At 32.1% G+C, this 15,926-nt stretch overlaps 1 protein-coding gene across 1 annotated transcript in view; it reads left to right on the top strand.

Moving 5' to 3' along the window:
- The first annotated feature begins 367 nt into the window (after positions 1-367).
- Positions 368-15,926, top strand: part of LOC145333552 (uncharacterized) — a 35,336-nt gene continuing 19,777 nt past the window's right edge. The window contains exons 1-10 of the mRNA XM_080178714.1: positions 368-541; positions 1,675-1,755; positions 8,449-8,485; positions 9,282-9,333; positions 9,660-9,762; positions 10,558-10,666; positions 13,086-13,136; positions 14,042-14,093; positions 14,346-14,403; positions 14,836-14,901. Of these exons, the coding sequence (XP_080034840.1) occupies positions 539-541; positions 1,675-1,755; positions 8,449-8,485; positions 9,282-9,333; positions 9,660-9,762; positions 10,558-10,666; positions 13,086-13,136; positions 14,042-14,093; positions 14,346-14,403; positions 14,836-14,901 (612 nt within the window). The 5' untranslated portion in view covers positions 368-538. The remainder of the gene's footprint in view (positions 542-1,674; positions 1,756-8,448; positions 8,486-9,281; positions 9,334-9,659; positions 9,763-10,557; positions 10,667-13,085; positions 13,137-14,041; positions 14,094-14,345; positions 14,404-14,835; positions 14,902-15,926) is intronic.

The raw sequence follows: 15,926 nt of genomic DNA, 5'->3' as shown, positions 1-15,926 counted from the left end.
TCTTATAGAAGGATCGTCTTCTAGTGCGTTTGTACCCCTAGTGGATCAGCATATAGTGCCCAATAAAAAATGACGTCGTACAAAACAAATGACCAATGATAGGCCAGTATACATTATATTTGTAAATTGTATACTGGCCTCTCATTGGTCATTTGTATTTTATGACGTCATTTTTTATTAGACACTATACGCTGTTTCGCCCCAGTACGATTGTCTACTTTTACATTTATCTCCTAGAGAGTCTGTCTCCAAAGGTTTTGTCTCCTAGGACGTTTGTCGCAATAGTATGTCTGTCATTCAAGACTCAAGTACATATGTCGGTGTACCATAACTAATCCTTAGATTACATATTAACAAATTCACAATTAATATCTTTTTAAGGAATGAACCTAGCTGTGTAATGAAAAAAATCCACCATTAAATAATAAAACTATGCGACATTGCAGTGAGAGAAAGTGAACTTGATCAACTGTGAAATTTGTTAAAAATAGTAATAAGTTATTTTTAACTAATTATTAGGTTAAAAATTATTTATAACATGGTAAGTGGTTTTTTATCATTTATTTCAAGCATTATTAGGTTTTACCACATAAATAGGAAATCAATATTAAAATAAATCATACAATATGATTAGGAAATGAAATAAGATATTAGATTTTTGTTGTTAAAATTAGTAGATTTTTCAAAGTCATATTAATTGGAATTAAAAATAGTATAAACAGTTTGAAATTAAATTAGCTAGCAAAGAAACATATTACTGCTGCGTTACTTAAAAGGATTCTTGTCCTTGTTCAATAACTTAATTATTAATAATTATAATGTATGCGTTATAAACAGATAAATTTGTTTGTATTAATTATGTCCTATATTAAACCATGTAAGTCCTATGCTATTATATGCAGTAGTAGGGTCTTTTTGTAGCTTAAGATTTCGAACCGATTCAGTTCTTCAATGTAGGTAAGCATCAAATAGGTTTTAGGTTATTTTTTTTCTAGATTAAGGCCTTTTGGTGGTTTTAGGATATATTTCAGCATCTGCGATTGGTAAGCATCTAAGTGCTATGGGCGCAGCCGCTAGTTTTGTGAAAAGCACCACTGCACTGTTTTAATTCTAAACATCACATGGAATATTCAAATATTTTACCTAGCTTACTATGACTAAGTTAGTCAGTGGCGTGCACAGGGCTATGCCAGTTTGTCACCCCTATACTCTCCTTCCCTTCGCCCATGCGCCCAAGTAACAGATTGACTTACAGTTAAACCAAAAACATTTAAACAGGATAATTAAGGGGAGCCAAATGTCTCCTTTTCTGTCCAAACTTCCGAGAATTTTGCTAAGTAACACCCATCAGACAATCAACTCTTTGATAACCTTTATCTGAGAAGTCCTAAATGTGCGTGGTTATAAGTTGCGCCTGGTTTGGGCCAATGAATTCCCCTTATTCTAACTATTAATGTAGCGCAACAGATATAGTAGCATCAGGAACTATTTTTAACGTCTTTAGTTATGACGCGGTGCAAAGCGAAGATTCGAATCTATCACCTGCCCGACTACGAGCAGATTTACTACGTGTTGAGCAACGGTCGCGGGTTAAACCAAAACAGTAATAGAGTAACTCTGGTAATACAATTTTATAGATAATATTTTATAATTAAAGATTACAATTGTATTTAGACCCAAGATTTGGAGCTGGCCATTGATGAATTTGAGGCTTTTGCTGAAAATCTAAAAGCTGAGATAAAAAGAAGAGAACAGGTATAGGCATTATAATTGATGGATTTATGTGTGTATATTTGCTAAGATCTCGTGAACTGCTTAACACAACATTCTACAATTTTCAGCGAAGTTTAGTAATAATCCAAGGCAGGTTTTAGTCCCAAAAACAGAATATTCTTGAGCACCCTTAACCCCCCGACAACAAAAAAATGAAGTCGTACACAAGCAGCATAAATAATAAGCAGTCCTCTTTTCACAGCCAGAACCGCAGTTAATCGCTCAAAATTTTGGACAGCCTTCCTTTATGTCGCAAATCTGTATTAGGCTTGGGATGGAGAGGACATTGGGCTATTTATTACATTAGTCCCCAAAGCTTTTTAGTCGTTGGCTCTTCAACTTTGGGATCTTTTCTTGAATATTTATTGGGTGTTTCATTAAACTGGGTGTCCAAACGTTTTAAATTTTAGATTTTACTGTACTTTTTAAATAAAAACTGAAATATATATATTTTTTTTAACTGTCTTAAAAAACAAACAAAATAAGGCATTAATTATTAATTATAAGTGGGGTAAAATTGATTTTAAAAAAGATCTCATAGTAAAAAATACTGTGGTTTATTTAACCAACAACAGAGGTGGATTCTTAAAAAAAAATTGCCACACTAATCGCTAGGTGGGGCAAAATTGTTTTCGTGAAAAATTTACCAAAATCACATTAAAAATCTACAAAAATTAAACAAAATCATAGAAGGGTTATTAACATAAGATTTAATTTAATTTTTGTAGATTTTTTATGTGACTTTGGAGGATTTACCACGAAAACATTTTTTTAAGAATTCACCTCAGATCTGACTTTATTTAACCAACATACCATGAAAAAAAATATTGCATAAAAAAGGAGAAAATTATTCGCCCTTGAAAAAAATTGTAAATTATTCTGGTTTATTAATATCATACATCATTTTGGACACATTGCAAGATAGAAATTATAAAATGTATACAAGCATAACAATGTCCTTAAGTAGCGCAGCAATAATCTACAAAAAAGGAAATAATAATAAAAATGATACATTCAGAGCTGGATCTTTAAATCATTTTAGTGGTGAGCCAGATCGGGGTGAGCCGAATTTCAGCCAATCACAGCGCGGCATTTCATAAAATGCTGTGCTCTCATTGGTGGAAAGTTGGCTCACCCCGATCTGGCTCACACTAAAATGATTTAATTTATCTCATATGTGTTTGTGCATACACCTTATGTGAGCACTAATGACCCCTCTGTCCCCTATTTTAAAACAAAATTTAAAATTAGAAGGAGGGGTAGGGTTTAATCTGTTTATTTCTTTAGGCCATGTTAGGTTATATTGTGTACTAGATAACCCCCGCAAGGATTAAGACTCCGCAGGTTTAGGCCCCACAGAGTCCATGGGTTTGGTTTTAGGCTATTTATGGATAAGCATCAAATAATTCAAATGCAAGAAATCAATATCATTAAAACTTTGTTGTTTTAAAGATCTAAAGAAAAAAGGACAAACTTATACTTTTCTACTTTACTATTTGATAAAACTCAAAATAAGATAGATAGGGAATTAGATTTGTATAAACAAGGATGACAACATCCATAAAAGCGAAGTACTGAAACGATAGGACAAACGGACATTAACACTTGTATAGTGTCAGAACTAAATAATAAGAATATAAATGTATAAGAGTCGAAGCAAAATTGCAAGTAAATTTGTTGAAAAACTGCTTGATAAAATTCAAATCAATCGGATTATTAGATCACATAAACTTTTTTTGTTAAAAAAGTAAAAAAATCAACATGTTTACAATGGACGTACGGACATTTTGGTAATGATTATAGAGTTGCTACGCTTTCTAAATCGTAACTAACTACTAAACGAATCACCATGCAAAGTTTTAAATCGATAGGACAATTCTAACATGCCTAAATTAACGAAAAAAGCTATCCGTTACGGACGTACGGACGGACGGACGTACGGACGGACCGACCCTAATTATAGAAAAGCTTTGCTTTTAAAGATAGTACGTGTTTTTTTAATATAGAAAATTAGTTTATTTTTCCATTCATTTTCAAGGGTGCAAAATGTGGAATATGGGAAAAATGAAACTGTTCCTTTGTATGTGTGTGCAGTAAGGTCATATTTTAGGTTAATTTATAGGTTTATAGATTAAAACTGCCGCAGGTTCAGTAGGTATATTCCCTGAAGATTATAGCCCTATCGGTCAAGCGGTTACCGAGATCTTAAGATTAAGACAGACACACATCGTTTTACTTTGCATGATGATTCTATTAACAGTTAGTTAGTTAGCGTAATAACTCTATAATGCTAATTTTAATTTTTGTCAACATTTTTGTATGATATTATTATTAGAATAGACACGTTACAATTATTCTATCGATTTCAAACTTTGCATAATGATTCCTATGGCAGTGATGTACAATCTAGAAGGCATAGCAACTCCATGATCGTTACTTTCATTTAAAACAAGATGATTTTTTTTACATTTTAACAAAAACAAATTTCATGATATAATTATCCTATTCGTTTGATTTTTAGAATAATGATGCTTAGAACAACAAGGTAAAGTATCATAAGCAAGGTAACTCTGTAATCAAATCCTAAAAATAAAGCATATTACAAATTTATTTGCAATTTCGTTCAGACTTAGAAATTATGTTCTGCTTATTAAGTTCTGACACTGGAGAAGAGTTATTGTTCTCTTGTCCTTCCTTCAGATTCTAAGGTTTTCGCTTTTATGGATTTTGTCATCCTTGTTTGGTATAAAATTACTTTAATATATACGTAAAATAAAATCAATTTCACCCTACATTTTTATCGTATTTATATTTACTTACATGTTTATACTTTCTTAGATTTCCTCGATTTTTGTTTTTTATACCTTTTTCATTATATTATTGTACCAGGGGAAAAGGGAAAAAAATCCTTGTAAGATTGAAATTATTGGTGGAAAAAATTGGACAAAAAGTGCCATAACCCAGTAAAAACAGTAACAAGCCCTTTTCACTCCACAGGGGGGAGCATAGGCCGCTGACAATTTGTCAGTGTTTCTGTAACCATGTGGCCCTAAGCCCTATGATTGCGGTGTAAAGCGTCCATTTGCCCATCAGACAGCCAACCCTTTGATTGCACGACCTTTGTCTGAGAAGTCCTAACTGTGCATGGTAGTGAGTTGCGCCTGTTTTGGGCCAAGGCATTCCCCCTACTCTAACTATTTATGTCGCGCACCTGACATTGCAGCAGTAGGAACCATTTTTAGCGTCTTCAGTTATGACGCGGTGTCGGATCGAGATTCGAACCTGTCACCTTCCCGACGACGATCGGAGGCGCTACGTGTTGAGCCACGGTCGCGGGCCATAACCAAGTAAAGGTTGTAAAACATTTATCGTCTATTGTCTTATCCCTTAAGATCCATTAATAATGTGAAGATATTAGTAAATCTAGAATATGTCTGCCATAGAGTTTTTATGTGGTAAATTCGATCATGAACACAGGATAAGGTCAATGGTGAAAAAATTAATGTAAATTATTTGATTCCCCATAACATTTAATTATAGCAGTGGTTTTCATATAGGAAGGAGACTTTAAGTTGTTTATTACACCAGTCTCCAAAGTTTTATAATTGCGCTTTCTTATTCGTTGGCTGAAAAACTTTGGGGACTTAGTTTTTTTATTAGTTGGTTCTTTACGTTGAGTTTCCAAACGTTTCAATCACTAAATGTAATCTACAGAAGGGGTAATTTCTTGTATCATCATTATAGGAATGTACATCAATTCATCGGGCATTGTTTTATCACTTCAGATCCCTGAAAAGTTTCCTATATCTGGGAAAGATTAATATTTAGTATATTGTCCTGTCCCTGTAGCCATGAGTAAATTTGATACTTAGTTGAGTGGGAGGCAAAACAAGATATTCACCACCATAGTCTTCTTATTATGGTGTTCTTACATTTCACAATATTTATAATGAGCGGCAATGCCCCTAGAGGCCTCTAGTGCCACTTTATGCTTATTTTTATTTTAGATATCTAATTTCATACATAATTTTTCTATAGATAAGCTGTTGTTTTTTTCCATGTTTTTTATGATACTGTTGCCGCCCTGTGGGATAATTAAAATATTTTTTTTTTATATTTTTCGTCGGATTTCTCTCGGGAGGGTGGTGGTACCATCCCCCAAAAGAGTTATAAACCTTCCCAGTACCTATGAGAAGCTACCCTTTTAAGAAGAACTATTTCGTTTGACAGCGGTTAGCGAGATCCTTCGGTATAGACACACAGACATCCTGTTATGGTCTATAAGAATGTTGCAAAATTTAGTTTTTATCCACTTACATAATTTTTAGTAGCTAAGATACTCTATAATTACCTTGATAAAGAAATATCTTGTCAAAGAACATCCAGTATACTTGGTCCGTCAGTCTATCAGACATGCTACAAAAGCCATTTTTATTGATTATGAATATGAAGATTTGGTGACTGTTAAATGAAATTATTTTAATGGACTATTGTGATTGCTTTAGCTTCTCTATAACCACAGTTAAAAAAGTAATTACGTCCCTACTATGATTTTTTTAATGCATAACTTATCTAAGATATATTTCATTCTAGGATAGCCTTAATAAGTTAAAATAAAAGAATAAAAACTTATTGACAGAAAAGAAAAAGCTTTCTTTATGAATAGATCAAATAAAGACATTTTGTTGTTTCCGAGTAACATATAGAGTAGCTGCGTTATTGTAAATACATAAAAACTCTCAAAGATAAAGAAAATAAACATTAATTAACAAGCATAATCAAGATCACAAATAGCGCAGTCAGAACAAATCAAAACTATGTTGAAAAGAACAAAACTGATTGCTCTTATAATATTAGAGTAAAATAGTAAAGGGACCTTGTGCCGACTCTCAATTTTGTCCTTGAAATTCAACCAATAGAATCGGAAATATTAACACAGCCAAGTAGCTGAAAACTATTTGCTAGCAGACGAAAAAGGTCCTTGGAAAACGGAGACAGGTAGTTCCATCTATACTATAGATCGGTTACCCTTATAAAAAGAAATACTAAATAAAAAGATTAAATTGTAACTTTAATGGACAATCATATGGTTGGACGTACATAATTTCCTATTGAAACAGTAGCTTTGCGCTTTAAAGAAAGCCTAAGATGCCGAGTTTTTACCAGAAGTTCGAATTTTATTGAGAAAAATCTGATATTTGTGTCTATGGAAAGAAAACTCATTTTAACTCGCTACTCTTTTTTATTCGCACCTTTATGGGATGTAAGTGTTTTTTAAAAACCAGCAGATAAAGTTAATATAAGATAAAGTTAAGACTTCCAAACAAGGGTTGTGTTCTGCAAGGGTTGGTTGTCTGCAGGGCGTTGACACATAATAGGGATCTTAACTTTGGGCGTTGACCACAAGATCATATCTATAGTACAAAGTAGAACGTCTTTTTGTATGTTTTTTTTTTGTACCGAAGGATCTCGCTAACCGCTAAACCGATCGGGTTCTCCTTTACAGGGTAGCTTCTCATAGGTCCTGGGAAGGTTTATAATTATTTTCTTGGGTGTGGGACACCCACAACCTCACCAAAAATGATAAATCCCCCACCAAATTTCTTTTTTTTTTAAACAAAAATTAAAAATATGGGATCGACTAACCCCCCCCCTCCAAAAAAAAAAAATCTCCTCCCAGAATATAAATTTTTAAAAATTTTTCTTTTAAATCTAAAATTCTAAAAATTATTTTATATAACAAGATCTGTTAAAAATATTCCAAAATAATAACTTGTGGCGTACATGTCCATAATAGTTATTTATCACATCGTATTATAGGCAGCTTTATGCTTTAATTTTAGATTCTTTCATTTTAATATACGTGGATAATTGCTTGTAATACTATGCTAAGGCTGAGAACCGGTTCTAATACAGCGGATATTAATCGGTTACTTTCAATCCATACTTTAGTTAGACAAGATGCTGTGAGTATTGGTGCAAAAAATATGACGTAACAAAAATAATTAGCCAATGAGAGGCCGTTATTGACCAATGGCGGCAATGGTAGTGGACTCTCATTGGCTAATTTTTTTGTTACGTCATATTTTTTGCACCAATACTCACAGCATCGTTAGACAAATTAGAACCCAATACCTACGTATTATCTGGCGTTTAGATAATTATTTTTCTTGCTGTTTTCTCTGTTTACTGTTTTATAAGAATCCCTTCCCCCCTAAAAAAAACCCAGAGGTGTTAAGACTCGCGCAGTTAATGTGAAGAAATTGGAGTGATGTGTAGGTTGAAATTTTATCGAAAATTACTACGCAGTGAGCTAAAAACAGTGTTTTGACAATTTTTACATTTTTACACATGTTTATGTCATGGCTTCAAAAATGTATTTATCCTAAAATAAAAGGAATAAGATTTGTGTCTTTCTCAGTGTGTGTAGCAAAAGATCTCGCTAACTTTTGGACCAATATGGTTCTCTGTTGGTCCATGGAAGGTTTATAGCTATTTTGGGGAGGATACCTTTACATCCCCAAGTGAAGTGATTATTGTAATGGAGATGTCGACTTACCCTTTATCTCATTTTATGTAACACTCCCCTCATGTGCCCCTAGAGGCATTTATGAGCGTAGCCGATAGTTATGTATTTAGTAAAATTGTGAACAAATCAAATTTATGTTTTTTTAGAATAAGAGATTAAGCTACAGCTCCTCAAGTCCGACAGGTAAGACTAACATAAACTAATTCATAGCAGGGATTTAAAGGTATAAGACAATACCCGATAAATTCATGTTCATCCCCTTTATTATGTTACACAAAATTACCTCTTCTGTAGATTTAAATTAGTGGTTGAAACGATTGAACAATTAACTTAATGAATCAACCAATCAAAATTAAACATGAGTCCCCGAATGTTAAGCCAACGAATAAGAAAAAGTTATTGTAAAACTTTGGGGACCAGTGTATTGTCCCCATTCTCTCTGAATTCCTAGTCAGGTAGTGTGTGCCATGAAGGAAGGGGACATTTGGATGTTTGTTACACTAGTTCCCAAAGTTTTATAATAATGTTTTCTTATTCACTGTCTTAACAATTTTGGTGACTTCTAATTGGTTGGTTCATTAAGTTGATTGTCTTAACATTTCAAAAACTAATTGTAATATACAGAAAGGGTAGTTTTGTCTATCATCATTGGGGTTGTACAACAATTTATCAGCCATTCTTTTCTCTTTAGAGAGGGAGAGCTGCCATTTCTACAACTAGCAAAATCATGATAATTTTATTTTCAATAAGTGTGTGTATTTTTGTCAAATTCAATATGTTGATTGAATGTTGCCCATGCCCATAATGTCAAACATTTTCTTTCTAAAAATTACACTTAAAACATTAATTTTATTAATGAGATAAAAGTATTTTGTCATGACACAATTTATTTCCAATCATATCGTATTTTACCATTTCTGAATTGGTGTTTTAATTAAAATAAACCAAAATTTTAAAGTACAACCGTTTTTTTTTTCAGAATGTGCTGTCAAAAATCTGGATAACTTATTAGCTGACATTGAACATTTTAGGTGAGCGGTTTTATTATTATTTCTTTTAAGTTTTAAGATACACTTATTCTTATAGTATTTCTATTATTCTCATTTCCCTTATGGTTTTGGTTGATATTCGCTGGATTAGAACTGGTTCTCAACCATAATGATAAATCATGTAAAGCGTCGTATTACAGTCAATTTGCAACGATCATTTAAATAAAAATTAATTAAAATAAACCAGTTATTAGCCTGGGCCTTAGGGCTAACAAATCTGGTTGTAATATTATAAGTTTTCATTTTAATATCCGCGTAAAGTTGCTGATAATATGATATGTTAATTAAATAACTATTTATAATTTCAGTGAGCAAAGACGACTTTCCCAGAGTTCCTCTGGCAGAAACTCCCGCGTACTCTCTCCGTCAACTGTTCTGCCAAGCAGCGGCATTCGTCCTCATAGTATGTGGGTAAGAATCTAGACACAGCAGGGAGGGAGAGGGCATTAGGCTGTTTATTGCACTGGTCCTAAAGTTTAATAATCACGTTTTAAAATTCATTGGATTAACAACTATGGGGACGATTATTGAATTTTAATTGGTTAGTTGATTAAGTTGAGTGTCCACACTTTTCAGCCACTTATTGTAATATTAAAAATGGGTAATTTTGTGTATAAACATTTCGGATGTACATCAATTTACCGATATCTTATCCCTTTAAATGAACCTAGTAATAGTGTCTAACTTTTTATCTTTGTGATGTAACAAAAATCGAAGGATGAGAAGGGAGGTGGGAAAGGAACCCCCTAAAAAAGAGATGGATTTTTGTTACGTCACAAAGATAAAAAGTTAGACACTATTACTAGGTTCCCTTTAAATCCGAGAGATAGGAGATTTTGACTGCTCTACAATTCCCTTTGTCTGTTCGTCCGTCAGCCAGTCCGTAGCGCTGTATGGGAAATTTAGTATTTCTCAGTTGTCTCAAGATAGACAGACAGCTGATTTTTTGCGAAGATTTCTTATAAATGTGAGTATCCAGTATTTAATTTTTTTTGTCCGTCATACTACAAAATATAAATATAAAGATATGTGTGAAAGGTTTAGTGATGAAAGGTCTCGCGATTATTGTTTTAACAAATGCTCTTTTAATCTCCTATTCCGTATATTCAAAATTATTTATTTTGTGCGATTCTCTAATCATAGATGTTGTCATCCTTTTATCATATTTTATTCTTTCATTAAAATCCACCAAGCCAATTTTCCTAGGACGAAAGCATGGAGCGTGATTTGGACGACCTAACACAGAAAATGGTCAACAGTTTCAAGGGAATTGGAGAGGAGGAAAATGGTTTAAAACCTTCAGAAACAGAACTAGGTAAAAATAAAGTCAGTATGTGTTTCCGCTCACCACTGCACTGTACCATTAAGGTCCAATTTTTCATTTTTTATGAGTTTTCTATACTTTAAAGCCATTTTAGATTCAGATGAAAAGAATAAATAGAGTAAATAATATGTTACAAACTAATTCAAACTTCAATTTAAATATTTTTCATAGTTCAGCTATATTATACAAGATCGTTGTGTTTGTCTGTCTATTTTTTGACCGTTCTGGGAATAGATCTGTAAATGAACTTTGTTAGAGATAGAAAGAACATTAGTTTCTTAAATTAATTTACTTTTTCTACTTTACCTTAAAACCACTATAGCTTTAGAATACAAAATTCAACATTTAGGAATTTATTATCTTATTAATTTATCTCTGGAACCTTAAAAGATATCCAATATATTACAATTTTTAGTTAAGATGATTAAAGTCTCTCCACATATTATGACGTCATACGATAGAATAACAAATGAGAGCCAGCATAAATTTTACCATTGGTCAAATGTGTATACTGGCCTCTCATTGGCTATTCTATCGTATGACGTCATAATCTGTGGAGGGACTTTAATCACCTTCTTGTCAACTAAATTATACCCTATACAACAATCATAACGTAAGTAGTAACAATTCTCGTATTCATTCGAATCCGGTAGATAAGAACCGGTTCTCATCCATACGAAAAAACTATGTCTAGCATCGTATTATATCCGGCACCACGGGGCTAAAAAAACTGGTTTTAATTTTTATAATTGTACATTCTATATCCGCGGAAAGCTGTCTATAATACGATGCGAGAAATAACTATTACTGTAAAAAGTATATTAATCTATTACATATTAGGAATAGCAATCGATATGTTATTACTTATATGTTGCATTATATTTTCATATACTTGCAGCTGGCTAAAATAACGATACCCCCATCCATCCGCTAACCTTCTACTGTATAAACAAACTGTCCAAGAAATGAGATCCATATTAGAAACCTAAATTGACGTAAAATTTTCCCTTGTCAATATATCCACGTTTTCTTTATCCATTGGAATAACTTTGAAAGAAATTATGGAGAATGGGCCGGGATAGTTGAATGAATGAATAATTAGTATTTTTCCAAATACTAGATAGATACTGTATTTTATAAAATATTTGGGGAATGAGAGGTTGCAGATTAATTCATTTGCCATTGTCCTCCACTTCCTGCAAAGAAGCTTAATCTTCTAATAGCTAAATGACAGTATAATGCCGGTTTTTAATGGCAAACTTTAACATTTCCTAAATTCAAAGCAGTTACAAAGATTTTAACTGTAGGAACTTCTTTACCAATCAACTGTTATGATAATAAATCTATTAATATAGATGTATAACCAGACAACTACCTGGATCCCTTTGTTAACGGCCTTTTGTCGTCTGGTAGCAAATTGCTTTCTGCTCTTTTGTAGCGATTTGTCTGTGTAAATATTCCCGACGCTATTGGTTGATTTACAAAGACATAATTGAAAGACAGCACATGGTCCTCGGAATGGGAACATACAGTTATTTAACCCCTTCCCCTCTAAATATTGTTTTACTTCAATGAAATGTTATATTCTACAGCTACTTAATGAACTAACTAAATGATTATTAACATTATTATGTACCATGAACTTTAGTTTTCCTCTCAATTTTTTCTGATGTTTAAAGTCTGTCTTTGGAAGTTTGTGACTTTTGTTCACTTTTCTCTATGAAAATCGATATTTTCAATACATTTTGTCTCAATAATGCCTATATTAACCTCCTAATTTTTGGAGGAAACTATAAGAAAAGAAAATAGAAATTATTCCATGTTTAAAAACCAATCCCCAATAAATCAGTCAGAGATTTGGCATTGCCTGCTCAACTAACCGTCCAAATATTCAACAAAAATATATTAATGTCTTTCAACATGTTAAAAGAAATCAATTTGTCTAATCCTGATACGGTTTATGGCTGACAGCTGTACACATTTAGATAGATAGATAGATAGATGGATAGATCGATAGATAGATAGATAGATAGATAGATAGATAGATAGATAGATAGATAGATAGATAGATAGATAGATAGATAGATAGATAGATAGATAGATAGATAGATAGATAGATAGATAGATAGATAGATAGATAGATAGATAGATAGATAGATAGATAGATAGATAGATAGATAGATAGATAGATAGAAAGATAGATAGATAGATAGATAGTTAGATAGTTAGATATATAGATAGATAGATAGATAGATAGATAGATAGATAGATAGATAGATAATGTATTTTTACTATAAATTCGCAATTAAGGTGTTTACTGTCCATATCTTATTTGTTTAGTGTGTGCTGTACTTTTAAAGGCAGTGTTGTCCTTGTATTTTATGATTTATGTACAGCTCTCTCCTTTCAGGTAGTTGTTCAGCTTGTGAGAAAAGTATCAAAGATAAATCTATCATAGCAGGTTGCTTTTAATTTCCATATATGCTTCACTGTTGATATTTTTCCTGGGAATGTGTCCTATAACTCAAGAAAAGGAATATAAAAGTAAAAGGATGATAACATCCATGAAGACGAAGCTCTGAAATGATAGGATAAACGAACATTGCAATATGTAAAGTTTCATAACTGAATAAGCAGAATGTAAATATATAAGTCTCAACATAATTTAAAGCATTTTTTTTTGCAAAACTGCTTAAATACAGTATAATATTTAAGGACATACCTACATTTTTATGACCTGACTATAGCGATGCTACGCTTATATCATTGTACCTTGTTGTAATAGGAATCAGTATTTCAAATATCAGATTAATAGAATATTTATATGACATAAATAATTGTTGTCAAAAAGGTTAACAATCAACATCTTTAAAATGTACATACGGACATTCTGGTAACGATTACAGAGTTGCTGCGTTTTCTAAATCGTACCTAACTGTTATAGGAATCATAATGGAAAGTTTGAAATCGTTCGGACAATTTTGACATGTCTGAATAAGCGAAAAGAGCTAACCGTTCCGACTCAAACGGACGGACCTACCCTAATTATAGAAAAGCTATGCTATTTTTTTAAAAAATCATTAGGGAAAATAGAGATGCTTTGTATTAATTATTAGAAATTAATAGGTATACATTTTTAAATTGTCGGATAATGATAAGAAAACGAAGTATTTTCACAGTAGCGTTTTTCCTATTTCTAGCTCCTGCGGGGGATCTAATCCTGCGGGGCCAGTTTCCTTAATTACCTTGCGGGTCAATCTTTAAAATCTACCTAACCTAACCTAAATTAAATTATCAAAAGCAACTGTGTAAAATAGGACGAAACCTGCTACTTCGTTTTCTTTCCATTATCCAAATTGTGTTTAGATGGGAAAAAGTTCCACCCCGACTGTTTTGAATGTTCTGTTTGTAATACCAAGTAAGTGCAATTATTTGCTAAAATAAAACTTAAAACTAAAATCATATGTAACATACAAATTAAGTAAGTTATAGGCTATTTGTACCCAAAGTTTTATAACAACACTGTCTTAGTCATTGGATTAAAAACTTGTATTAAATTTTAATTTGCGTTCTAAACTTTTACAAATAAATATGTATACAATGAGGGTTATCATTATTTGTTAATGTATAATTTATTGTCCATTACCTTTAAATCTCATTACTTTTTTAGATTAACGGACAAGTATTACATAGTTGACTCCCGATATTACTGTGAAGAACATAAAAAGGTTATATTTAAATTAAAGGATAACATATGTCAAGAAAAAATATGCCCATAAGACAATGGCTTCGTGTTATTTTTCTTAGTGAGAGATTAAGAGCACTAACCATGAAGAAGTATTTTCTTCTTATAAATATGAAATTCATGATGGTAAATAAATCTAGCATTTCTTAGAAGAGTTTGATATCAACAAAGCATTTGATACCACCAACAGCTTTGACTTTCTTAATACAGATATTTAGATATATTCTAGAATACTTTTCATTTTTTAACTTTGATTTGTCTAAAAACAGTTTTAAACTGACCAAACTTCTCTTTTTAGTGTTCAAAATTTAGCGATGTATATAAAGTATTTTGGTTGCTTGATAAACAATTTTATTTGAGTGTTTGCATGTATTTATTTTGATAAAATCTTTATTTTAAAATCTTTTTAATTCAGGCGGGTTTACTAGACTGCCATAACTGTGGAGACAAAATAGAAGGAACTGTAATAACATCCAATCAGGCACCACAAATCTTTAAACCATACCTTCAGAGGTTAAAATATGTTTCTCTCCTGTTTTATTACTTTTAAAGACAGAAGATGATAACTAATTAACTTTTTACATGTATTCTCATAACTTTTATTGTCAGCCCCGACCTCTTTTTTTTAAAGTCATATATAAACCATGATTTTTTTGACGAGGAGTTCTGATGAATGTTACGAAGGACCTAGAAATTGGAAATTAACATGTTTTTTACATTTTTAGCAGCAAATTTTGATTCATTAATTTTCAAATATCCTTTTTCTAAATTCCATTGGACAAAACTCCCTTTTATCTTAAATAGTTATCCTATTCACATTACTTATTGCTTTTTAAATAACTAGTGCATCTAAGGGCACTTGAAGTTAGGAGGAGGGATGACGTAATTTTAGTTTTTTAAAGTAAAAAATTGGATAAGAGTAATTATTTTTTATAGAGCGAGTTCCCACAGAATAGTTAAAAAAAACTTCTCAGGACCTCTCAGATACTACACTTAAAAGGAGAATCCCATAGGTTCAGTGGTTAGTGAGATCCTTCGGTTCAAACCCACCGATAGATTGACTTACAAACATGTTTATGTATATTAAGTGGCACTTGTGGACATAATTGTCCTTGTTTATGTACAATATTATGTGACACTTGTGGACATAATTGTCCGTGTTTATGTATATCATGTGACACTTGTGGATATAATTGTCCTTGTTTATGTACAATATTATGTGACACTTGTGGACATAATTGTCCTTGTTTATGTACAATATTATGTGGCACTTGTGGACATAATTGTCCTTGTTTATGTACAATATTATGTGACACTTGTGGACATAATTGTCCGTGTTTATGTATATTATGTGACACTTGTGGACATAATTGTCCTTGTTTATGTACAATATTATGTGACACTTGTGGACATAATTGTCCTTGTTTATGTACAATATTATGTGACACTTGTGGACATAATTGTCCGTGTTTATGTATATTATGTGACACTTGTGGACATAATTGT

This window comes from Acartia tonsa, chromosome 12 (genome assembly GCF_053477335.1).
Source record: "Acartia tonsa isolate MP-2025a chromosome 12, ASM5347733v1, whole genome shotgun sequence".
NCBI lineage: Eukaryota > Metazoa > Arthropoda > Copepoda > Calanoida > Acartiidae > Acartia > Acartia tonsa.
This window is presented reverse-complemented; position numbering and strand designations above follow the sequence as displayed.